Consider the following 27,538-nt stretch of genomic DNA (forward strand, 5'->3'; position numbering starts at 1 on the left):
AAAAAACAATCAATTCAAGAAAGTACAACAGTATATGGACTAAACATCATAAAGAAATCATCTTCATAGTATATTGAAAGGTAGCTAGTTATGCAATTAAACTACCATTCACATATGAATCATAACATGGATATCATAAACATGAAGAAGATTTATGTTAGGAATAAAGACAAGTGTTTCTTTTATTACAGACAAATAAAGTACAGAAAGGAATAATTTCACCTGATCTGTCCTTTCACAGGCTCCAAGCGGAACCGTCCTCCGGATTCATCCAGTCTCAAGCCTTTAACAAACTCCTTCCATGACTTACTCCATGATATCTCAAGTAGTACATAGACATCATCACACAAGGAAAGAAGGGTTTCCTGTAAATGGGGGAAGTGTAGGAGGCACTAAGATCTTCAGACCTGGTCAGGGAAATCTCAGCATAATAACCTTTCTATCTCTTCTCTCCTCCCTTAGGCCTTCCCATTGAAGCCTTTTTATACTTCTCCCAAATTAGTTTTTTAGTTGGGAATTTGTTGGGAACAGTTGGGCCACGAGCACTAGCAGGTGATCAGTAGGTAAAACCCGCGATCTCCACCTGAAATTAAGGATATTTAATTTTTTAAAGTGTTTTAAGACATATATGTGGGTTGGGTATACACAGACCCACATACACATGCATTTAGATCAGGGCAATGTCACGTATAGGGAATAAAACACTGTTTTTTAAATTTTGGACCAGGTCTGGAAGGAGGGGTTTCCCTGGGCCATGAGTGCAGCATCACAAACCTCAAGAGTGAGACTTGGAGCTATAACACTATGTAGAAAGTGCTGAAGATCTGGACCAAATATACAAGATAACAACACAATATGAGGATTGGATCAATCCTATAGCCGATGGATGAATTACGTGGGACAGGGATAACTCCTACACCTCAGATTCAGATGAAGAAATTGAACAATGGAAGAATCCACTGCATGAAGTATCTATGCTCGGTTGCAATATGATGACCGAATTGCTAAGGTGTGTCTTGACTGAGGTAAGAAAGCTTCCGCATTATGATGGTCTAACTGATGTGGAGTTGTTTTTTAATGAATTTGAAAGAGAAGTACTAGAATAGCATTGATTTCGGGGACTAGAATTCGTGCTGCGTGCTGCGCCTGCCCGTTGGTGGGGTACACACAAAGAGAACTTTTATGGAGGGAAATAATATAGGAGAATGATGAAGTTAAGGTTTGGGTATGCTAATACTAGAATGATAGAAAAATACAGCTGGCATGATGGACTAAGGTATGGGGGATAGAACCACAATCAGAATGGGTGCATATTTTCTATCAAATAGTAGATACCTTCCCAATGAACTGGTATCTAGAGATGGAGCTTTGCCATGGCACGACCGAATGGGACATTTTAAGGGAAAGTTTTCTATTGACCTTAAGATTTGAGGATGGGTTTGTGAGCATTGATGAGGCGCTACAAGAGATAAAAGCGGCTATGTTCAGAAGGCCGAAGGAACCAGTAGAATGGACTCAACCAGATTGGAGTACACAGTTGCGCCATGTACTAGAATGTTATAATGTAATTGTTGAAGAAGAAGAGGATGATCCATGGAATATTACCATCCCAGAAATAGAAGGATAGCGTGAAGTTGAAGGACCAAAGATGGTGAACTCAAATACATTAGAGCCTCTGAAAACTTGACAAGTAAACATTGGATCTGAAGAAGAACCTAAGTTCGTGAAGATAGGAGACTATTGGGACAAAGATATGGTTGATAAGGTAGTCGAGCTACTACACGAGTACCAAGATTTATTCCCAACGAAATTTTCAGATTTGAAAGGAATCATCAAATATTTAGGTGTTATGAAGATCACATTGAATCCAAATGCGAAGCTTGTTAAGCAGCGACCTTATCGGTTGAATCCAAAATATAAAGAGATGGTGCGCCAGGAACTAGATAAGATGCTGGATGTCAGTATTATTGAGCCAGTAGAGGAATTTGATTGGGTAAGCCCAATGGTGGTCCAAGAAAAGAAACAAAAAGGTGAAATTTGCATATGCATAGATCTGCAGAAGCTTAATGATGTGTGTGTGCATGATTCGTTTCCATCACCATTTACTGATGAAGTGTTAGAAAATGCTGGCGGACAAGAGGCGTATTGGTTTTTTGATGGTTTTTCGGCATATCATGAAATAAAGATCACATTGGAAGATTGAAGAAAAACAATGTTCACGATTGAGTGGGGTTTCTTCCAATATACAGTTATGCCATTCGGATTGAAGAATGCGCCTGCAATCGTTTCTCGAGTAGTGATCGTGACGTTCAAAGAGTTCATTCATAGATTTTTGGAGGTGTATTTTGATGATTGGCTTGTGTTTGGGTTGGTGAAGCGCCATGTTGTGAGTTTGCGCCTCATGCTGGATACATGCCAAAGGTATCAGATCATGTTGAACTTGAAGAATGAATATTGTGTGTGCCCTATGGGATTGGCCATGTCGTATGTAAGCAGGGATTGATGGTGGACCTTGTGAAGATTGCCGTCATTGTGAATTTAGAAGCTCCAAGGAATGTGAAACAACTACGCGCAACATTGGGACACATTGGGTATTACAGGAAGTTTATCAAGGTGTATTCCCAGATAACTATGCCGATGGAGAAATTGTTAAAGAAAGATGCAATGTTTTGCTGGGAAGAAGACTATTAGCATAGCTTAGATGTTTTGAAGGAAATAATGGTGACAACGCCTATTTTGGTGTTTTCAAATTGGAAGAAGGAGTTCCATGTGCATGTAGATGCATCTTGTATTACGCTAGGAGATGTATTAACATAGGCATGTGAAGGAGAGATTGATCATCCAATTGCCTTTGGGAGAAGAAAGTTATCCAAAGCTGAGAAGAATTACTCTAGTACAGAGTGCGAAGGACTGGCGATGGTCTATGCACTACAAAAGTTCAAGAATTATTTATTGGGTGGACACTTCAAAATGTATACAGATCATTTTGCACTGAAGTAGCTGGTCAATAAGCCTGTGTTGGGGGAAAATATGTCGATGGTTACTATTGTTCCAAGAATATGATTTTGGAGTAATTGTGAAGCCTGGAAGGCTGAATGCAGGTCTAGACCATCTATTAAGAATTGAAACAGGTGAAGAACCAAAGTAGTTTGGAGGAATGACTGTCGGATGCGTAGCCCTTTGCGGTGCGCATTGTGGTTATTCATTTTGCCAATATCATTCAATTTTTAACACGAGAACAACTTTGGAAGGTTATTCCACTCAATAAAGGAAGGATTTAGTAGTTTGTGTTGTGGATTTTTTAGTGATTGTGGGTAATTTGTATAATATGGGAACAGATGAGATACTGCGAAGGTATGTTCCAGAGTTTGAACATACTAGTATCCTAGCTGAAGCCCATGGAGGAGTGGTAGGAGGTCACTATGCAGGGAAAGTAACAAAAAAGAAGATTTTGCACACTGGATTATAGTGGCAAAAATTACACAAGAATTCTAAGGCATATTTCAAGGCATGCAATCTTGCCAAAGAATGGGGAAGCCTTCACGAAGGGTTGAATTTCCTTTACATCCTCAAGTCCCACTTTAGGTATTTGAAAAATGGGCCATTGAATTTATAGGTCCAATACAACCACCAGGAAAGAAGATGGGCGCATGGTATATCATTACTGTAACTGAGTAATTAACTAGGTGGACGGAAGCGCATCCAGTGAAGGATTGTACAACAGCCACTACTGTGAAGTTTTTGTTTGAATATGTCTTAACAAGGTTTCGATGCCCTAATATTTTGATGAGTGATAGGGGTACATATTTCCTAAATGAAACGATTAGCATAATGCGTGAAGGACTTCAGGGCTATCATCAGAAGATCATGCCCTATCACCCACAGGAAAATGGAATGATGGAAGCTTTTAACATGATTTTGGAGTCTACATTAATGAAGGTCTGCAATGCGCAGAGGAATGAATGGGACATGTACGTACCTACTATTTCATGGGATTATAAGACAACCTACAAGAAGTTGATAAGCCAAACACCATTTAGACTGGTCTATGGGATTGAAGAAGTAATGCATATTGAGTATATTGTCCCAAGTTTACGAATTGTAGCATTGACAGAAATGGCAGATTGCAAGACCTTGGAGGAATGGCTCACACAGATGATGGAGTTAGAAGAAGATTGCTTCCTTGTAGGATTTCACCAGAAAGTGCAAAAGGAATGCGAAAAGGCATGGCACGATTGGCATATTATGCTTCACATGTTCAAGGTAGATGATTTAGTGTTTTTGTATGAGAGCAAGTTCATGAAATTTCCAGGAAAGTTTCAAATGCACTGGTTGGGGCCATACATTCTTAAGTAGATCACCGATGGTGGTGCAGTTCATCTCATGAAGCTAAATAGGGAACCATTCCTTGGAAAAGTGAATGGAAGTAGACTGAAGCTATACACAGGGGATCCTACCCCTATGCAATGACTATATGGAAGCAGGATAGTCTTAGTAATCCAGGCAGCTGCAAGGGATTGCGGGACTATAAACTACACTACCCGACTAAGTGAAGAACATGGTAGGGAGGTTGTGCGATTGATGACAAGGGTGTGATAGGTGAAGTTGCGTTGGATGAGCTACGTTAGATGAGCTGTGCCATGGAGGGTGGTGTCATGTAGATCGGTCCAAAAGTAGTCGTTGGGGTTACTATTCATGATTTGATGGCCAAAAATTAGTTAAGAGGAGTAGGTAGGCACTATTTATGGTGAATATCTTTGGATATCTACTGCCAAAGATGCATTTATGATCAGAATTTGGGGGGAACAGTCAGATTTGAATTCAAAAATTCCTATAAATTACGGATGTTGGTCCACTGAAGAACACTTTGCATTTTGAGAATTGTCTGGGAGCTTTGTTATTTGAAGCTTATGAATCATCAATTCTGGGAGGAGTTTGTGACGTGCCCCTCATTTGAAAATTACATTATAGAAGCCCAAGAGTTGCTCATAGAATGAATGACTGATACAAACCACGCAGAAGATGTAAATTCTGAAGTTGTCGTTTTTGACGTGTCAGGCCTTGAAACCTCAAGTATGGAAGCCACATCCCCTGTGCCTATTGCACTGAGGTCGCCTAGGGTGAAGCAATCAACCACAAAAGAGGAGAAGAAGAAGCCAATGCCGGTGAGACATTCACTGAGGAAGAACCTAGACGTGCGACAGAAGGAAAAGTGATCCAAAATGGATTTTTGGATAGACTCCTAAGTCTAAGTGTTCCTCAGAGAGGAAAGATGAAAGTCCAAAGAAGTTCCTAGAAATAGCCCATGGCAGAGATCTTTTCATTTTGAATCTACTACAAGTTGAATGGGCTAAAATGGACTTAGGGTGCAGAAGTTATCGCAGAAAGAAGATGCCTTGTTTCTTTGGAAAAAGAAGCAAAAACACATACAAATGGAAAAAAACCCTTAAAAAGGGAATCACATCGGAAAAATGCAAAGGCCAGATTTAAGAAAAGGTAGAGGAAATTCTGATCAGGTGATTCGATCGATTGGATCAGAGGCAGACACATGTGACATTGGAACCATGGAATCGGTGATTGCGATCATGCGATACGTCGATCGCCGATGATCGGATCAGTGAATCGGCATCGGTGATGCCATATGGAAAGACCCCAGGACTTTGCGATATGCGATTGTGACAAGTCACATAGCAATATCGCGTCGGAGTAGTACAATGGAGCGAGGCTGATATACATATGGCTTACGATAATCGGACTCGATGGATTCTATAGGTGTGGGTTTATAAAATTTGAGTTCCGGTAATGAGACTTTTCTGTGTATTAATACTTTTCGGTGTAAGAACCGAAACACAAAGGAAAGATGCCAAAGTGATAAAAACTGACCTGAAGGGGAATTCCAATCTTGATTGCATAAATTTTAGGTTTCGTAAGGCAAATTTCGAGTGGGCCTCAAGCAGAAAATGGTTTTGGGTTGGCTCTACCTGATCCCACATAATGAACGATGCGTGGCTTGGTGAAGGAATAGGGAAACCACCTTTTCAGGCGGGTAACCTCCATATCCTTAAGCTGCTCAAAATTAAATGGTGACTGTTGGATTGGAGATCCTGTAGATCGATGGTGGAGCTGTGACAGTGGCCCAAGGCAGACCCGATGTGTTTATAGGGTGGACACAATAATATTTGAAGTCTAATAAAAAGGATTTTAACAAGTTTTTCATCGTTTTCTCGTGTATTTGGGATTTTGCCCAAAACACTAATGCGATGTGATTTAATGCCTAGTGGTAGACCTAATAGGGATTTAGGGGCGACTGAATGGGATTTCAAGTCCGCAAATCACGCCTGACAGTGTATTTTCCAGACATCTCTATGTAATGCAGTTTTCTCAGTTTTCGGGTTGTTGCCTATGAAATGACCCCGATTCCTTCTGTAATTGCTCTTGATCATCATGCCATGTTGCAGCAAGAATTTTTACAAGAAATTATGCATTTAGAAGCCATAAAGCCATAGAGCTAGATGGCCAGTTAAACAAATAAGGAGCAGGAAAGCCGAAGAGGCACAAAGAAATGATTGAACACAGGGAAATGGCCAGGGAAGCAAAAAAGCTGGGGAAATGCCTCAAAGGAAACCAGGGAGCTCAATTAAGGGAGACATGAATGCTGAAGGCAGTTGCAGAGTCAAGAGAGTAGAGAGAGTGAAAAGCTACTGCGCAGAGCAGACGAGGGAGCCTTTGGGGTCACTTGGAGATCAAGTGAAAAGCCAGAGAGCCAAAGAAGCTAGAGCCGAAGAGCTAGAGCTAGAGCCAGAGCTAAAGAGCCAGAGCTAGAGCCAAGAGCCAGAGCCAAGAGCCAAAGCCAAGAGCCAGAGCTAAGAGCTAGAGCGAGAGTCGAGAACCAGAGTGAGAGCCGAGAGCCAGAAAGCCGAGAGCTTCAAGAGCCATGGATAAAATGGTGTCTAAACCCATTGTTTCTATGTAAGACAGTGGATTTGAGCCAATAGCTTGTAAAAAATGACTTTGCCATAATCCCAAAGAGCCTATTTCAGCTGAATAGAGCTCACAGAGACATAGCCCAAGAGTTTTGGGTGAAATCCTAATTAAATTGCTGTTCTGTGTGTTTTGTTTTATTATTGCATTGTTTATTGTTATATATATGTTGTATTAGCAAAAACAATAGAATATTAAAGCACATAAATAGTTCTAAAACAGACATAAGAATACACCTTATTTTCAAGCACATATTTAATTCCACATTGGTTAATCATAAAGACTTAGGAATAAATAATCTTTGGAAGTGGGAGAGTCTCTTCTAAGTTAGACAAGAAGCCTAAGTGCCCCATTTTCAGATCAAAAAGAAAGATAAACAACCGGAGAAAGTGGTCGATTTCGAGGACGAAGAATACCAAGGTGTATAGGAATTGGACACCGAAGAGATCGAGTCTACCTCAAGACTCCCCGCATCATGAAAGGGAAAAACCCAAGTTACCTAGGACCTAGATTCCAGGAAATTTATGGTTTTGACACCCCGATTTCCTAAACAGGTGGAATTTGAAGGCATGACATTAGTGTGCAATCTTGTGCTGAAAATGGAGGATTGAGACCGCGCGGACCACGAGAGGTTCCCACATTTGGCAACCAACAAGTATATGATGAAAAATTACTACGAAGAGATGGGGGTTACGCGGTTGGAACCCATGAAGTGGGTCAGAGGTGTTGAGCAGGCAGGGTTGCTACACATGCTCTGCGTGCTGCATCTTCATAGGTCAACTATCAACATGGTGTGTGTGCACCACCTCCTCACACTAGTGCATGATGGGTGCCTATGGGTTGGGGAGCCCAATCCGATTATAGACATGTTAATTCATCGAATCACAAAGCTTCCCTACAAGGGGCGGACCCTGCCAAGGATTGTGGAGGGAAACGTGGAGAGAAAGAGTTATCAGACAAGATGAAGGCCAAATATGGGATCATTAATAAGTCACACAGATATTATATCCGCTCTATTCAAGACCAAGGTTAGTTTTGGGGTTAGTTAACCCAAATTTTGTATATGTTTTTGTAAATGATGTAAAGTCTCCATGAAATGTGGGTGCAGAGCTTGCAGGTAGATAGGGGTTAAAGAGGTTTTAGCCCCTTGTTTGAATAAGTAAATAGGTTGGTTTTGAGACTCACCCATGGTCCACAGACCATGGTATTGTATTGAAGAAAGCTATATATAGTTGAGTCATAGCGAGTCTAAGAGGCAGCAAAGAGCAAGTAGGTGAAGATAGAGACTATTTTTGGGCAAGTGCTAAGGCAGGAAAGCTCTGCTTCCTATACTTAGGTGAAAGGGGAAGGCTCCTGCAGCTGAGTGAGCAGGAGGCCTTGCTAAGTACATAGTTGAGTGCGCAGACCCCTGCAGCTGAGTGCTCAGGGTAAAGGAGTCTGTAATCTCAACATTGAAGCTTAATAAAGATTGAATCTGAAGAAATACTTTATATCTAAGAATTATTACAAGTTCCGTTTATGTTATGTTCTATCGCTTACTGGAGTGTTTTTCATGAAATAATGTGTAATCGCTGCACAAATCTATTGAATCTATAATATTTATGCATGAACTAAGTAATTATTTGTGTTCATTAAGTTAAGGGTTAATTCTGTTGTGATTTCTAATGAGTTGAATAGATCTGCGCAAAGGCAGATATATGATTATTGATTAATGCATGAAAGTGGATAACTTGCTTGTTTAAGGTCCACAAAGACTGATCGCAGACCTTCGCAAAGGTCTAGAAGCCATTTTACCTGAGTTACAGTAGCGAGCCCTAGAAGGTTACCGATCTGCACAAAGGCAGATCTAAGCTATAAAAGCTTAAGACCACTTATCACACTACCTATGGATGCAGAAACCTGGTTCTATCATCCCACAATACTACTTCGGGTAAAACTACAACCTATGTTTGCTGGTTCTTGCCAAAAGGGCCAGCAGTTAGGGTTTTGTTGGTTAGCATGAACAACTTTGAACCTGGGTCAGGCCCCCCTTAAGCCAACAACCACCCATAGTAGGTCCTTACTAATACACTCTCAACAGGCATCATCTTCCCACCAGTGATGTGGTGGAACGTCTGGCTTCCCAGAATCTGTAGCACTACTGTGGCGACAACCCGTGTCTCTAGCCTATCTAGATCACTGATTGGGATGGTCGTTCCCTTCACACAAACAATCTATGGAAAATGGTGATCCATAAACTCTATAATGCTCATACCATGAGGCAACACTAGATGTATATCCCCCACCACCCCTAGGGGGGAGTCTGGTCCAGAAATAAATATCCTGGAAAGTGAATTCGATCCTGTTCCCCTGCACTATAAAGATCTCTTGGTCGGGGTCCCAATAGCTCACGATCCTTGATAACAAGGGCTCACCTACCCTCATAAATGGGTTCTCTAACAACCTGAGAACCCCGTAGTGAGTTAGCGCCTCTCAAACCACTTGATCCCCATGAATCTCAGGTCGAAGGGTTTCCAAATCTCGTTCACACTAGTTTATTTTCAAATCTACCATACCTGCCAAACCCCACATGTATTTTCAGTTCAGAGATGAAAACACTGGTCTTGACTATTTAGCTTATAGCCCCCATCAGGCTAGTAGATCACCCTTCCTCTTAGGTCTAGCTCACAACTTTCATCTAGAAAAGTGTGAGCATTGACCAATTCCCATGAGTCAAATCACACTTCAGGCCCAAAAAAGCGCAAGCCAACCGTGAGGAGTAGTAGGGGTCTCCCAGGGAGCTGTGAGCCACCAAAATTAAAAAATAAACCACTGAAACTGAAGAAATGAGTAAGGCCACCTACTTGAAAGTCACAGATCTTGATTCCAATGGTCAGTTTCCTCGCTATGATCTCCACAAGATTTAGGGCCTTTTCCTCCTCTTCAAATTCACCACAACTCACTTAGCAAATGAATTCAAATTGGAGGGAAAATGTCCTTTTATGGAAAAACCAAAAGTTTTTCTATCGCCCATTGTGACTAAACCATAGCTCATTTTGGAAAACCATTAACACCATTGGAAATCTCTCATCGAGTACTAGAATGGGTCTTTCCTAGTTTTTGATGAATTGACATTTCACCTAGAAGCCATTTTTCCAAGAAGGGTCACTTCGTCGCCTCTTAAAATAAAATTTATTCATGTGCAACACTTGTACTTAGAGAACCACCTTCCCTTGGTTATTTTCATCTCAAGTGTCAATTTTCGTCATGGGAAACCATCATTTTCTCATGTTTTCATGGTCCCCAAGGCCTATTTTGTGTGGCAGCATCATCGAGTCACCCTTGTTCAGAGCATCCGTGATGAGTCACCTTTGCATCCATGGAGTTTGTTGTGCATCCCATTGTATCATGTCGTAGTGTTCCATCCATATTTGCATAGCATTCATCCTGCATCGCCCATTTTGGCCTTCATTCATACAGTCCCTCATCCCCTCGGGAGTCGAGTCAGTCGCTGCCAGGTCAACCATGCACTTTATGCTATGACAAGGGAAGTCTTTTGTTTTTCACTCAGTCCCATTTTCCCTGGTATCAATCCATTATTTACATTACTATTTTCCCTCATGCCTTAGTTGAGGATCCTCATTGCCTCACCTATGGCAGGCCCTATTCTATAGACATTAGGACATATATTCTAGAGGAACGACCTAGAGGGTGTGTATCTTGGTTTGAGCTTCCACTCTTGTTCGGTGCCTCAAATAAAGCAAAGGGAATCATCATTTCCATTTTACTTGATTGTTTCATGCTCGTGATTCATACACTTGATGTACCAGTGATGTAGTGATTGTACCAGTGATTCTCGGGCGTGTGTGAGATGTTTCAGACCTCATGAGTGGGTGGCCCTTTAGGTATCCCCCCACATGCCCAGATGATTTCATATTATGCTACAACCTCAGATGTAGTTCCGTAGATTTGATGGATTTGGTTCCTCCCCCTTGCAGTGTTCATAGAATGCATGTCTCCTTCATACGAACCATTCATTTTTGCAGAGCCCTTTCCTATTCAGCAGGGCTTCTTTGGTTGTTCTACCCTCCCTCCCACCCATTTTGTGAGGGAAGGGCCATTATATCTCATGTACTCATATGTTATTGTATTCAGTCCTAGATCATGTTTTTGCAGGCGTATTATGTATATGGGATACATTGTATTATTTTCTGGCTCATTTATGTCATCATGACATGTACCATTCAACATGTACTTTATTACTCAGTTTCATTTTTCTGGGTGCATCATTATTTTTTATACTAAGTTATCTCGACGAGTATAGGTATGCCTCCCTCACCTCATTGAGATCAGATACCACAGCATAAAAGGAGACTTACATTAGTTAGTTGGTCTTGCCCGCTTTGTCACTATCCTCTTTTGATTAGGCTCCATTACTCTCTCTCTCTCTCTCTCTCTCTCTGAGTCCCCTTCGGTTTCTAGTGATTGTGTCCTTACAACGTACTTTAGTCATACGTTTTTCTCCTAACACTTTTACGTTGGGGGGCAATCTGTTATCACAAAAAAATTGATCATCTAGCCATAATTTACTAGATGGATCAAAGTACACCATGTAGGGCCAATTTTACCATAGTAAAATTGCTTTCACTATAAGAAATCACTTAATAAACCACATCTGTTAAAATATTTTTGGTTAAACCCATGAAGAATAATTAAATAAATCACTATTTATTTAATTATATTCTAGGAATAATTAATTAAACCATTGTTTAACTAATATTCCTTGTCATATTTGACTGAGTTATGGGAAATAAATAGATAAATAATTCATTATCTTATTTTTCTCTAGGAATAATTAATTAATCACTAATTAGTTATTACTCCTTGTCAAATTTAACTAAATCCCCTATAAATATTTAAATAAATCATTATTTGTTTATTATTCCTTAACCATATTTCTTGGGATAATAAATAAAACATTTACTTATTTATTATTCCTAAATAAAAGTATTTAACCCATTTAAATACTTTTTCCCTCCAACCAAATATAATAAAATATTCCAAATGGTTAATTCTAGAATATGGTTAATAATAATTTATTATTTCCCATTATGCGAGGATAACCTAGTATTTTGCTATAAATTGGAGGGTTTTACATTCATTCTTCACTTTTGATCATTTTCATTGTTGCACTCACTATTGTAGTTCTATTTATTATCATTGTCATACACCATTTTATTTTTCATTTGAGTTCTCATTGAGCTAAAATGTTTTGTTTGCTGGGTTTTACACATTATAGAGGAGAGAGACTCTACAAAAAGCTGAAGAAATTGAGGATAGCCAAGAACCCATCCCATAGAGGGGGACTCGTAGCATTATTTTTTCCCTTCACAGGTGTCATTTAATAAAATATATTCTTTATATATCTGGCTTCCATTGGATTATTGGAGTTGCTTCCGCATATTTTCTTATTCCATTTTGTTGTTTAACTATTTCTATTGCATAGATTAGGGCTTTGGCAGGTTTTGTTTCTATCATTTGTTGCAGATCCACACTGTTTAACAACCATTTTTATTATTAGGGTTTTTTTTCATCCACAGTCTAAAGTGGTTTATTTTCATACACCTTCAAGAAGAAAACACTCCAATACCTCCTTATGGCGCAACTACCTTGTCGCAGCTTCCACTTGTGCCATCTTCCTAAATAGCACACAACCCTCCTTCGTTGATAGAATTTTTCCCTAACAGAGTAGTTTATAGTTCCGCACTCTCTTTCAACTGCCAAAAGCACTAAGAATTTCCTATTGTCATGTAGTCATTGTGCAGGGGTGGGATCATCCCTGTACACCTTCAATCTACTCCCATCAATCCTGCCAAGAAACACTTCCCCATTCAGCTTCACAAGATGAAATGTGCCACCATCCAAAATATCCTTAATCATGTACAATCCTAGCCAATACATTTGAAACTTCCTCGGAAATTTGGTCAAATTGCTGTCATGTACCAGGACCAAATCTCCATTCTTAAAAGTACGTTGCTTAATGTCACGATCATGCCACACCTTTTCTCTAGATTTCTGCACTTGCTTATGAAAGCCAGCCAAAAAGCGTTCTTCCTCCAATGCAAGTAGTTGTGTGAGGCATTCCTCCATTACATTGTGATCCGCCATCTCAGTTACTACTACAATCCTGAGGCTATGCACTATATATTCCATCGACATCACTGCTTCTGGTTCATAAACTAGTCTAAATGGTGTTTGGCTTGCCAATTTCTTACAGGTCGTCCTATATGCCCATAGAACTGTCAGTATGTGCACATCCCAATAATTTCTATTAACATTGTAAAAATTTTTAGGGAATTCTCCAAGATCTTGTTGAAAGCTTCAATAGTTCCATTTTCCTAGGGATGATACAGTGTACTCTTCTCATGGTACATCTAGAATCTTCTGTTAAAGACGAAATTGTCTCATTTAGGAAGCGTAAACCTCTATCAGTCATTAAAATCTTCAAGAATCCAAACCTTGACAGAATAAATTAAAATATAAACTTCGCAGTAGTTTCCATGTTACAATCCTTCATAGGTTGTGCCTCGGCCCACCTGGTTAAGTACTCTGCTACAGTGATAATTTAACGGGCTCCTGTCTTCTTCCCTGGTGGATGAATAGGTCCAATGGAGTCAACTGCCAATTTATCAAATTCTTGTAGTGTGACTTGTAGATTTAAGGGCAATTCATCCTTGCGCAATGGCCTCCTAGTCCTTTTACACACATCACATGTACTGTAGTACTCAGAATATTTATGTAACGTAGGCCACCATAATCCTGCTCGTAGGATCTTCTACACAGTTGTCTTGCTTGCATAGTGTCCTCTAGCAACACCACCATGTGCTTTAGCTAGAATACTGTGTCTTTCATATTCAGGCACATATCGACGTAGAACTTCATTCGATCCTATCTTATATAAGTGTATTGCAATCACGGAAAAATATGCATTCCTGACAACTAATTCCTTGTTTGGTTGTGTCGTATAACCTTTAGGAGCTTAATCAGTAGCGAAAAAATGACTAATGTCTACAAAATGTTCATCTGCAACTCTAACATCAAAGAGTCGCGTGTCAAGTAACCCTTCATCAATATTAGTGTGTTATTCACCATTCTCGAGCCAAGAGAGGTGATCTGGTCCAACATTCAATTTCTTGGGCATAACTGTCACTTCAAAATCATACTCCTGGAAAAGAAGCAACCATCTACATATTCGCCCCCCTCCCCCCCCCCCCCCCCGCCCCCCAACATAGGCTTATTGAATAGGTACTTCAAAGCAAAACGGTCCATGTACATTTCAAAGTGCACACCTAGCTTGTAATACCTCAATTTTTGTAGTGCATAAACCATGGCCAATCCTTCTCACTCTGTGCTTGAATAGTTCTTCTTTGAGTTAGATAATTTTTTATTGCTAAAGGTAATCAGGTGATCCATATCTCCTGCCTGTGGTTGAGTTAAGACAACTCCCAACACTATACAAGATGCATCCACATGCACATGAAATTCCTTCTTCTAATCCGAGAATATGAGGATTGGTGTCGTAACCATGTTTTCCTTAAGAATATCCAATCTTTTCTAATAGTCATCATCCCAACAAAACGTAGTGTTAGAGCCTAGATTTACCTCAGGCTGAGAAAGGTAGGATCTAGGGCCAACATCAAACCATGCTTAACCTGGTAGCTAGCCCTACCAGGTCGGGAGAGGGCTCTCTCTGGGTCAATCTCAGCAAAATATAATCACTAAAGGATTGAGATGACTAATGTAACTACATTTTAGGCTAGGTATGTGTGCAAGAGATTTTGATTAAATAAAATGATGTTTTTGTTGGCTCAAATGGAAAAGCAGATTTTGGGTGCAGGGAATGAGGCTCAGCTTTGCAGAAATCTCAATGCGGCAAGGTAGGCAACTAATTTTGGCACTTGAAATTGAATGAGGTGGAGGGATTAGATAGGTGAGGAGTTGAAGATGGCAAGAGAAGCCATGGATCCTCTCCAAACAGCTGGAAACATCAAGAAACTAAAGCAAACCTCAAGTAGCGCACTGCAATTATAATGGATTCTACTTTCCCTCTTGTTTGATTTAGTTACGAAGAAACAAGATAGATAATTTCATAAATAACACATAAACAAATACAGAAGATATAAATGTACCAAAAAAAATGCCACGGGGATCCCAAAGAGTGCTACAAACCTTGGTCTCAATTCCTTAGCCAAAATGTTGATATGGGTGTACAATGAAGCTCCTTGCTTTCTCAAGAGTCCAACCATGCTAATGACTAAAAAAAACATAATATAGACAAACCATAGCTCATCCTAGCCTCTAGGGGTCAAGCTTACATTTTTAGGTGTTGTTTCAACTAATTCTAAATTGAGAACTGGAAATCAAGCAGTGGAACAACATGCCTCTAGAAACAAGGGAACTGATTCATTCAGTTTCAAACAACTTTTTAACAGATGAATCTCCCTCCATAAGTGAAAAGTTGACATATTTACATCATGATCCATCAATTTATATTAAATTACATCACAAATTTTACACTAAGTAGGTGTAAAAGTCAAACTGGCAAAATCTAGGTGAAAAACAGAGCATTCTTGGTCAAACTGGTCCAAATTTCCCCTATGCACCGCGCCAAATTCTCTATGCGTAGCACCTGTTTGGAGCCACTTTTTGAGGTCTTCCTAGTGTAAAAATTCGATCCAAGTGTGCTTGTTGGAAAGGTCTACCTGTCTATTTTCCAGCCCAAGTGTAATTTTTCAATTTGGCCTCCATTTACCGCTCCAAACTTCAGTTCTCCCAACACTGCTTCCTGTGTGCCAAAATAGGGGCAGTGACGTCATTTTTGAGTGTTTTAGACCTTTTTGAGGGCTCAAAACCTGTCCAACTTTCTTGGCCATTGGTAGGCAAGAATATTTTTTCGTGCCAAATCCAAAAATGTTGAGTTTTTTTCATTTGGAGGCTCCTATCAAAAGCGAGCGCCATGTGGCGCGGCGCATAGAGCAAAAAACCTGTTTTTTGTGCCAAAAATGCAAAAAATGCCCCAAATTTTTTGAAATTTGGGCTGAGTTTTCTTCATCAATCATTGTGCTGGGCCAAGGAACCCTTAGCCAATATTTGAGGTCCTTCATGGTCCTTTTGCCTCCTTGATGCTCTCTTCAATTTTGCCTTCAAGCTCCTGATTCTAGCTTGGAACACCATATTCCTTGACAAATAATGATATGCCATGTTTCTCAACCTATTCTTCTCATTTATGGCCTTTTATAACCTCATCTCCAAGTGGATATTGGCTCTTTCAAGCCATGGCTCCCGATCGGCATTGACCTCCTGCTCAAGTGAAGTGAACTCCACCCTCCTCCTTTGGGCAGCTTAGCGATTCTCCCGAATGTTTTGCAACTCCATAATCACTTGTTGATATTCAAGCTACCTATTTCTTTGCTCCAGGTATTGTATTTTCCATTTAGCTCTATCCAAGTTGAGGGACAAGGCATTGATGTCCGCCTGCTGCTCTTGAATGACTTCTTTGAGATTTGTGCTTTGCAGGCCCATATCAGTATCATCACCCTCAATGAGAATGAAATCAGTCTCACGCTCACCTGATGGTCCTTCATCCTGTAATGGCCTCTTGCCTTTGTCTTGAACCTGTTGTGCTGATGACGGAAGCGAGACCCCTTCCACCCTGGGTGGAGATAATACTCGCTTGGCTGCTGCGAACAACCATCCAGTGTCCTTCTGATAAGTGATAAACACTGACATACTAGAAGTCTGTGTCTCATGACCCTCATGCTGATATGAAGGTCCACTTGTCTCATGTACAATCTTTGAAGGTCCCTGAGGAGCTGTGAAAAACTCACGAGAAATGAAGTCCTCCCAAGTGATGCCCTGTAAGCCAAGCTGATAGATGACTACAATTTTAATGAGAGCAAAATGATATATATTGTTGAACTGCTGCTGAGGAGCCTTGTGCTGTACTAGGGTGGTCATCTTCTCAATGTTTCAACACATGAAGTAGGGGAGGTTCATCATCCTCACCCTGGTAAAATGCATCAGCAGCCTGATATGATAAGCATATAAACGGGAAAACCGGTCCTCACAGCTGAAATACTTCATTATCAATTTCATCAAAGGAGCATAAGAATCTTTGAAGTACCGGAAAGGGAACACTCTACTGAGTTGTCTTAAACAACCGGGCTTAATGTATGGTTCATCATGCTCAAGGAAAATTTTAAGGATGGAAAATTTTCTTGAAGTTTAAAAACATTGGCGAATCTCACTAATCTATAATATGCAAACTATAAAATGTTTATTGATGTATTTGTAAAATCATTCAAATTTTTAATGATTTTATATATAGCCTCTATATAATTTTGGCGATTTTTAAGGTAAAATAATTTTATATTCTAAAATTTGGGCGAATCATCTTTTATAAAATTGAAAATTGGCGAATTTTTTTTGTGGAAAAATCATGGAAAATTAGCCCACTGGGCGAACATTAGCCCCTAAAATTTTCCATGAGATTCATGCTACCTATCAATTTGCTGCCTCTTGTTCCATTGCTCTCCAATGTTAGGAATACCGGTTGCTAGTGAAATAGATTCTGGTGTTAATGTGAATGTGACACCAGCTAGAGTGGCTTGGCCATCATGTAAATGAAGCACAAACAAACGAGCCAACTCATGATGAAACTGAATTCTAGCAACCATCTCACAAAATTCATAGCAGGACTGGTGTTGGAAACAAGTGATGGCAAGAGGGCAGGCCTGTAACTCAGCAAGAGTGGTTGGTTCTTCTCGAATATGCTTGCCACCTCTATGAGGCCTCCTGGGTGCATGTACTTCTATAGGTGAGTCACTGTGTGTCTCCTCTTCATAAGAATATGAGGGATTAGATTCCATCTCTGCTAGGTGGATGAGCTGCCTTGATGAGAAGTAGGTGCTTTATGATGTTTTTTTTACTTCTGCCACCAAGGGAAAAGTGATATAAGGGATTGTATAGGGAGGGAAAAAATGAGGGATTTTAGGGACTGTTGGGATAGGGTTTAGTTAGGGAAACAGGGGATTAGGGAATAATTTAGGAGTTTTGGGTATAGCACTAGGGTTTGGGAATTATATTTGGGACTTTGGGAAAAATAGGATTGGGGATAGGGATATATGATTTTGTTTTGGGAATATGGGAATTAGGTAATAGGGGAATACACTAGGAAAATAAGTGAGGGAGTGGAAAGATGAGGGAATGACTTGGCAGCCAAAACAACAGTACAAACCCTAGGCACTATTTCCTTTGAAAGATGCAAGAGGTAGGGTTTGGTTTTTTGTTCACACAACCACCATAAGACAACCACCATAAAACAACCACCAAAAATTGGATGAAAAGTAGTGATAGAGGCTCAACCTACTTGCACAAAAGAAGATCCGAGTGTTTTGGATGATTTGGAGTGAGTTGTTGTAGAATTCGGGCCTGGCAGCTCTATGCACCGTGCATCAAACCCAACGCGCCATGCCCTGTGTGTGCATTGCGCCCGTGTAAATTTGAACTGGAAATCGCGGCCCTATGCGCCGTGCCTGCTATGTGCGCCACACCACTTGCCTAGTGCGTCGCGCCTCTGATTTTGGGCAGATTTCTCCAAATTTGTCTTACTTGCTCACAAACATGACTTTGCTTTGCCCAACTTTGTCTTTGAAATGCAAATGGACCTTTCAATGGAAGAAATAACTTATATACAAGGAGCTTTTAATTTTTTGGTTTATAAAACCCACTTTACAATGTTTGGGAAAATGACTTTATTTTTCAAACTCTGTTTTTGAGATTTTTCACTTTCTTTGAGCTTGTGATGAACTGAATGAAATGTGTCTTGTTTTCTTTACAGGGGGTTGGAGCTACTAAGGCTAGGAAAAGTGACCAAGGCTGTAGGTGAAGTAATTTACATATGAAGGGAATACAATTACATGAATTTGTACAATAAAATCTAAAAATACCCTGTTTTTACACATTCTGAACACTTGATTATGAAATTTATTGATACTGGAACCTCCTCATGTGCCTACTGGTTATTATTGGACTTTTTGAAACCCTTTTAGATGAAACCCTAATGAAACCCTAGACCTAAATGACAATAAAACCCTAGAAAAGACTTCTGCAATCTTTAAGACAAAAAGGTGACTGTATACAATTTTTTATGAATAAACATGATCCAACAGGTAAATGACATGAGGGAGATTGTAGGAGAAGCCACTACCATCAGACAATCCATGTGCCTAATGGAATGCAGCTGACTGGGCGGGACACCTAATATGCAATGCAACAAGAGGATTTGATCTCTGACGGAGGGATGAAGATATTGACACTAACACGTAGCATCATTTTTTAACAACCTATCCATGGGCGCAGTGATCTGTGTGTATGCCTTAATAAACTTCCTGTAGTACCCAATATGAACCAAAGTTGTGTGTCGCTGCTTTACATTCCTAGGGGGATTCAAATTGATAATCACAACAATCTTAGCAGGGTCTACTGTTGGCATTATGATACAGGTGTTGTCCTTGATGGAAACTCACTCAGATGAATGTTCATAGTGCAACAGGTCAACAACAAAGGATTACATATCAGACTCCAAAGAATGACAAAAGAGAGGTATGCACGGGTTCACTTTGTCCAAGGTGCATATACACACAGTTTAACAGAAAAAAAGTAGCGTATAACGTATACACGCACTTTCATAGGAGGAAAAGTGCGTAATGTTGGAAAACCAAGTTTTTGGTCCAAGGTATTTGATCCAAGGTATTTTGGTCTAAGTTAATTGGTCTGAGGCATTTGGTCCAAGGTATTGACCCTAGGTATTGGGTCCAAGATATTGGTCCTAAGTGGTTTTGGTCCAAGGTATTGAGAAAGGCCTAAGAGTATATAAGGAGGAGAAAATCATTAGGCCACGGTGTGAAAGCAAAGAGATTCTAATGAATAGTTCTATTTGAAGTATATATTATGTTGTAGGGTTGTGTCTGGGACAAGATCTGAAATTTTCATGTGCACCTTGAGTTCAACATTTGATTAGGAATCGTGAGACTTGAAATGACTTATTCTTGAATGATCTGATATTGGTTGAGACCAGATCTGATGTTTTGCACGTGTTCTACTTGTTATCTATCGTGATCTGGGTTTGTCTGAAGTCTGAAATTACAGCAAAGTTTTGAGCCAAAATTTGCAGATCTGTACGTAGGTTTGTCTTAGCCAAAGCACGTATACACGCAGGTTCGACTCTTTCAAGTAGCATATACAAAAAGAAAAACTTATTTTCAGATCTGACTGATCTATCTGATCAAATTCTATTATTTTAGTGTTGTTTGTCAATGAAGTCCTCTTAGATATGAACGTAGAACTATTGTATAAGGAAATTGAGTCTGATTGATTGATTGATTGAGAAGGAAGGGTGATCCTTGCTGCTATCCATTTTGAACTCTATAATATGGCAGTAGATCTTTAGAATGTCAGTGATTGATACAGTTTGTGGTTCAAAAGTTTATAATTCAGTATCTCTAGAGATATACGCAGGTTGGGTTAAAAGGAAGTAGTGTATACATGTAGGTTGGGTTCAACCAAGTAGCATATACACTCTAATGCATCATTTTTGAGGTTACAGCCAGTTCAGAATGATGATGTAGGGTTCTGGGTTCAGCACAGTGTTCAGGTGTCAGTGATCTAATTGTTCAGATTGACTGAATATTGGTTGATGCAGTTTAAGTTTAAAAGACTTTGATGGGTCTAGTGTGAAAGTTTGATGAAACGTGGGCTTCAGCTTGTGGTGTTGTGATCAAGGAGTATCCAATTTGAAAATTCATGAAACGTGGTCCCTAGTGGAAGAGTAGAGTTTTCTATAGGTTGGCACCTATGTACTAGTAAAACATATCAGCTAGTACAAGAGCTAGGGGGTTGTAGCTCCCTTATAGTAGAAGTTGGAAAATGAGAGAAGGTTGTAACCTTCTGCAGGAAGAAGCCTGTGTACCGGTATGAGTCTGCACCAGTACAATATTGCAAACATTTTTTCTTATTATTAAAAGAAGACAGAGATGACAACAGTAGGTGGTTTTTACCCACATTAGTTTTCCACCTTAAATCTTGGTGTTCATGTGTGTTGCTTATGTGTGATGCTTTATTATGCTTTTATTGAATTGCCTAATAAATCTCTGATATACTGGTTTAAGCTCAACACATGATAAATTGTCTAAATCACAAGTTCTCTGCACATATGCTGGTTTCTTTAAGCACAGTTGTGTGTACACGCTAGTTCGATTCACTGAAGTAGCATATATAAATCTGTTTGGGAAATAAAATTATTGATATGATAATACTGATTCACCACCCTCTCAGTATTATTTCCAACAATTGGTATCAGAGCAGATCCTTCAAAAGAAGCTTGATTGCTTGAAGGGAGATCCATCAACATGAATAATCAAGAAAGCATGGGATCCATCAGACCGCCCATCTTTGATGGGAGCAAATTTGTTTATTGGAAAATAAGAACCACAACCTATTTACAATTGCTCGGAATAGATGTCTAGGAAATTGTTGAAGGAGGTTATACATTTCCAACAACAATTCCTACAGATACGACAGGTAAAAAGAAATATGAAACCAATGCCAAAGCTGTCAATACTTTATTAGTCTGTCACAATCAGAGTTTTTCAAAGTCATGTAGCTCAAATCAGCCAAAGAAATATGGGAGAAAATCGTTCTGAGCTACGAAGGAGACTCTCAAGTAAAACGTGCTAAGCTTCAAACTCTCAGAATTTAGTATGAAACTCTTAAGATGCATAGTGATGAGAGCATAGCTAGTTACTTCCTACGTATAGATGAGGTTGTCAATTGTATGAAGAATCTGGGTGAAGAAATTAAGTTACCTTATTTGAGAAAGTTTTGAGATCCTTGTCTACTAAATTTGAATCCAAAGTGTCTGCCATAGAAGAAACACAAAATTTGCAGAATATCACTATGACGCAGCTTCACGAAATCTTAATTTCCTTTGAAATGAGAAAAGGAGGACCATCATATATGAGAGAAGCCGCATTCAAAGCTTCAACAAAAGGAAAGAAAGAACACAATGAATCAAGAAATATTTCAGAAGAAGAAGATGAGGTACACTTTGTCAAAAATCTTCAACGGGGTTCTGGAAGGTTTAGAGGTAAGTTACCCTTCAAATGCTTTTCTTGTAGCAGAGTCAGTCATTACGCTGCTAGATGTCCTCATAAAGATAAATTTGAAAAAGGAAAGGAATATGCCAAAGGGAATAGAAAACAAGTTGTGAATAAAAGGAGTTACTATACTCATGAAGATAGCGATGGTTTATCTAATAGTGATGAAGATGAAACTGGACAAGATTACAAACTTCTTATGGCTTATGATGATGATAATTTTTAGGATGCTTTAGAAGAGGAAGACATTCATGAAGAAATATCTAAACTCAAAATCTGTTTAGAAGAAAAGAATATGATTATAGATACCTTAACATACCAACTTGCTGAAAAATAAAAACACAATGAAAAACTAGAATGTGAAATTGTGGGTCTAAGAAAGGATCTTGAGAAAACGAAACCTTTCAATCTTAGATTTGCTAAAGGATCAGAAACTTTAAATGAAATTATCAAAGTTCAACGTTCTCCTTTGATAAAGACATGTCTTGGATATACTGAAGAAGCATCTCAATCACAGAAGCCGTCAACCTCCACCAAAAGCTATCTTGATGCAGCAAAGACCAGTGAATAGTATGACAATCGTCAGCAAAGGCATAAAGTAGATCACCGGGTAAATCAGACTCAATTTACTCCAAGGATGAATAGAATCCAGAACCAACCTCAGGTAAATCATACTCAATTTGCTCCAAAGATGAATATCAATAGAAACTACAATCACTAGGTCAATAGATTCAATAGTCGCACGAAATTCTTTAATGGGAAATGTTTTTCGTGCCATAATTTTGGACACAAAGATGATCAATGTGTTTCTTACAAAACCATCATGACTAGAGAAGCACGAAATCAAAGGAATGTAATGGGGATCAAGAAAAGTTCCTATAATAAAATTTCTCTTCATGAAAATGAAATAGAATGCTCAATCTGTAACAACTTTGGTCATGAAGAATCTGAATGCAGGAGAAAATTTCGGAAAACATATCAAAAGGAGAAAGCTCCATTAAATCCCATGATATGGAGAAGGAAAGAATCTCAAACCGAAAGATGTGGTATAGCCTTGTATGTAGAAGGACAAGAAAATCAGTGGTACATTGACAGTGGATGCTGAAAACACATGACAAGTGACAAAGAAAAACTTCACTCATATAATGCCTTAGAAAAGGAAAGAATGTCTCATTTGGAAATGACACTCCTGCTATCATAAAATGTAAACGCTCTGTTTTCTTGAAAGAAAAGGTTAAAGTTGGAAATGTTATGTATGTAGGTGATTTAAAGCATAACCTGTTGAGTGTCAGTCAAATGTGTGATCAAGGAAATGAAGTGGTGTTTCGATCAAACGAATGTGTTGTTCGTGAGATTGATAAAAGAGAGACCATGATCAAAGCTACAAGAACTCCAAACAACTTATACATACTCAAGGGAGGACAACGACAGTGCTATCTAAGCAAAAATGATGAAAACTGGCTGTGGCATAGAAGATTGGGACATCTAAGCTTTTCTCAAATAAGAAAAGCATGCAGATTTAAGGTTGTTCGTGATCTTCTAGATATCATCCTCCCAGAGAATAAAATCCGCAAACCATGTCAAATCGGCAAGCAAACAAGAGTTCACTTCGTGGAAAATGAAGGGTAAGCTAGTAAGCCTCTTGAACTTGTCCATATTGATTTATATGGACTGTTATCACTCAGATTTTCCCAGAAGTTGTAAGAAGAGAGAAAGGGGTCTGAGGTAACCACAAACCAACTTTTAGGTATAGAATCTAGCCAATTTGTACCCAGAGAGGGCTCTCTCTTTAAAATTTAGCTTGGTTTTATAAGACGTTAGGCTAGTTATGAAAGCTTAAGGGTTTTGATTGTGTCTGGTGGTGAAATTCAGTAGTAGAGGGGTAGAACTGAATAGTTTATGCCATTGGGCTAACGGAGTCAAAGAACATGGCTCAATTGGACTTGGTTTTTCAACAAAGGATGGATTCACAGGGCAAGATAGCTAAACGAGGAGAAAATAGAAACTTGAAAATATGGAATGGACTTAAAAGGGATGAAGGGAAATTAAGAATCCTTTAACATATTTTAAGGGGAGGGAACTTGGATGATTACCAATAAAGAGAAATTAAGAATTCTTTACTAAATGATCAAAATGAGTAAGCTAGGAAACATGATCAATTAAGAATTCACTGCTTATGCTAGTTTAGAAGAAAACATTTAGAATAAAAATGATTGAAGACAGATTGCACTTATGCACTTTCTGAAATATTCTTTTTCGTTTTAATATTCAGATATGAAACACAATTGATATAATAAACAAGAAAACAATAACACATGACATATAAGATACTCATTTGTGCAGTGTTTGACACATGAATCCTGTGAAAAGTCCTTTGCATTAATTCTTCATCTAGCCAGCCATGCAAGATTTGTCCAACAAAAATTTATTCCAAAGTAATTAGATTTACATCAATGTCTAAGAATCCACACCAAAATAATTCAAATGAAGAAGTATTTATACTAATTGTAAACTAAAATATCTTGAAAAAATATCAAGATTAGTTTCACAAATATCTCCAACTGTTTACATTAATAGAACATAAATAAAGGACATTCAAAACTAATGAATCTATTTGGCACTATTTCTATGGACTTATTGGGACAAAAAAGAGTAAGTCTAATTTGATAGCAACTCTTAGTTGATGATGAGGCATCCCAGTCACTAACTGCATCCTTCCTTTGTGCATTCTGCCCTAGAAATTTTGCAAACTTAGGGTCCAACGATACGCTTTTATATATCAATCCATGATAGATGTTGAAATAGTGAAAGAGGGTTTTGTTGATAAGAATGTTTTTGAGATAAACCTCTCTCAGTTTCCCGAACTTCAGCTCCAGCTATTCACAATATTTTCTACAAAAAGATGTTAAAAACAGGACTTTGCACAAACTAAAAAATAGGCTGTGAAGATATTCACTTATCTCCCTCTTGGTAATACTTGTGTACAAAGTGAGAGAGGTTTTTGTAGATGAGCCCTTTGGGAACAAAAAACCCCTCCATGTTCTCAAAATACTTCTTGGATTGGCCACAATCATTTATGAAAAATTATGAGTTAAATAGGAAATTTCTGAAGAATGTACCATTTTTGCTCTGATTTCATCTTTTAACCTTAAATTTATTTCAGTTGTTTTTCACTTTTACTTTGGATAAACTTCATTATAGCTGGTGAAAGTTTTTTTATCTTTGTTTAACCCTTAATGTCTTCATGTTTACTTTTACTTTTTATTTTTTACGTTTTACTTTTACCGCTTTGTTTTTTCATCTGTCTTCACTTTGACATGAATTTGTATGTTATGCTTTGTAACTGTCTTCTATGCTGTTTATCTTCATGCTAGCTGATTTACTTGACTTGGTCTTCAATTTGATACTCTTTAACCCTGATACACTTTGACTGTTCTTTACTGTGTCCTTTTACCTTCAATGTGTAGTTTAGGTTTTTACTGTCTGTTTCAACAGTAAATCGTTTAATTTCCTGTTTCCTTTGCTTATCTTTCAACTATATGCTTTATCTTCCATCTATGTTTGAATAGATTTGTTAACACTCTTGGAGTAACAGGTCTTATAACTAGTATTAAGACAGTTTATCCAAGGTTGTGGTCTTCTGATCACCTGTAAAACAAAACAAATTTTTAAGAAAGCATTGGTTTGCTGGGGAGGTTGAAAAGGTTTCATTTGAGCTTGAGAGGTCTGTGGAGTGAGTCTAGAATGATTTTTGGGAGGTAAACCATGCTTGAATCGGTTAACAGATGCTTTAGGTGGTGCAGATGGGTTACATGGGTTTTACCGCACAATCAGGTGAAAACAAGCAAAACTGGGGTTTTTGTGTTTAAATGGGTAAATGGTTGATATTGGCAGGTGAATGAAAATGACAATTGGTGGCAACTAAATGATGAGACATTTTTTCATTTAGTAGAAGGTAGTAAGCAGTTTCTATTGCACCGCTTATGGGGAAAGGTGATATTTAGTGTTGGGCTAGCGATTCCATAGAGCGTTCGACGCGTGGCGGAGGCACTGTGCAAAAACTGCTTTGTCATCGCATGCTAACGCGCGGTCACAAAGGGTCACGCGATATGCATAATAGTCGTTAGATCTCGGTGACCTGATTAGACAACTGTCGGGGCTCTGAAGTGATGTGGATATAATGGAGGCTAGCCCAATATATTTAAGGATTAATTAATTATATTGGGGTTGATGGGATTGGATGGGGAGGCTGTTAATTAACCGTGAGGGTTAATTAATCCTTTATTAATGAGGCGGGGGATTAGGGTTATTAATTAGTTACTGATTAAGTAATTAATTCCTATTTAAACTATATTATGGTTATAACTAACCATCAGGGCGGGATATGTAAAAATTTGGGGTTTTGTTTAATATAACAATACGGCCGTTGGTAATGTTGTTTTATTTGGGAATTACATAATAATAACATTAGTGGTCAATATGACCAAATGAATGGGAAAGCACTAAGTTTAATGTTTTCCGAAAATGCATTTCATCATACAACACTTATACCTTAGGCTAATGATATATGAGGGTTTCATGTAGATAGAATGTTTTTAATTTTCTTAAGTAAAATAGGATTTTACTTAGGAAAAGATTTATAAAGGGAATGAGTGACTTTATGAAGGGGTGAATATTGACGAGGGGGATTTAAGTGCTTTAGGTATTTCAAATTATTTGTCCAAGGGTCCGGTCCCTCCAAAAGTCAGAGAAATGCTCTGAGCCCCCCTAACTTGTTTATAGGTACCTTTAGTACTTAGGGGAAATTAGTGAATTTTTTGGAAAAAATGGAGTAAGGAAGTTAATTAATTTGACTTTGTCTCCTTGATGTGTTGTCTCCAATGTTAGTTGTGCTTTGTCCAAGTGATGAAAGCAAAAGATTTAAGCATTAAACTTAACCATTCATCACACATCTATTCTGCAACCATCATCTATTTACCCTACCTACGTTATCCTAGCATTTTTACTTCTTTATTTGGGTGCACTTAGAATGGCAAACCCTTATCAAACTTTCTTTTCTTTTACATGGAAATGCCTATCTAAGTCTACACTTATTACATCCAAGGGCTCAGGTTAAACTGTTGAGCTCCTTTTTTCTCTCTACCTATCTGCTTATTTGCCAAGATTACACTGTTTTGTCAGATCTTTATTCTCTATTTCTACAACATGAAATTGAAATATGAACTAGCCAGGCTTACATTGTTTGACTATTCATGAATTCTAGCATAGGTGACAAATTTCACAGAATTGTTTATTATACAAAAGTAAAAAGTAGTGGTATTTGGACTTGCACACTTTCCTTGGTCTTTCTTTTCGTTGGGGTT

General features: G+C 38.7%; 2 protein-coding genes across 2 annotated transcripts; one reads left to right on the forward strand and one right to left on the reverse strand.

The window, feature by feature from the left end:
- Window positions 1-3,831: 3,831 nt before the first annotated feature.
- Window positions 3,832-4,356, forward strand: LOC149174703 (uncharacterized). Its single transcript, XM_089420934.1, has one exon. It carries the CDS (start codon window positions 3,832-3,834, stop codon window positions 4,354-4,356), a length of 525 nt encoding a protein of 174 aa, XP_089277060.1.
- Window positions 4,357-12,774: 8,418 nt separating this feature from the next.
- On the reverse strand, window positions 12,775-13,128 carry LOC149174704 (uncharacterized). Its single transcript, XM_089420935.1, has one exon. It carries the CDS (start codon window positions 13,126-13,128, stop codon window positions 12,775-12,777), a length of 354 nt encoding a protein of 117 aa, XP_089277061.1.
- Window positions 13,129-27,538: the final 14,410 nt, after the last annotated feature.

Source organism: Pinus tabuliformis, chromosome 4_1, assembly GCF_031772625.1.
Source record: "Pinus tabuliformis cultivar Carrire ecotype Pingquan chromosome 4_1, CPIR1, whole genome shotgun sequence".
In the NCBI taxonomy this organism is placed as follows: domain Eukaryota; kingdom Viridiplantae; phylum Streptophyta; class Pinopsida; order Pinales; family Pinaceae; genus Pinus; species Pinus tabuliformis.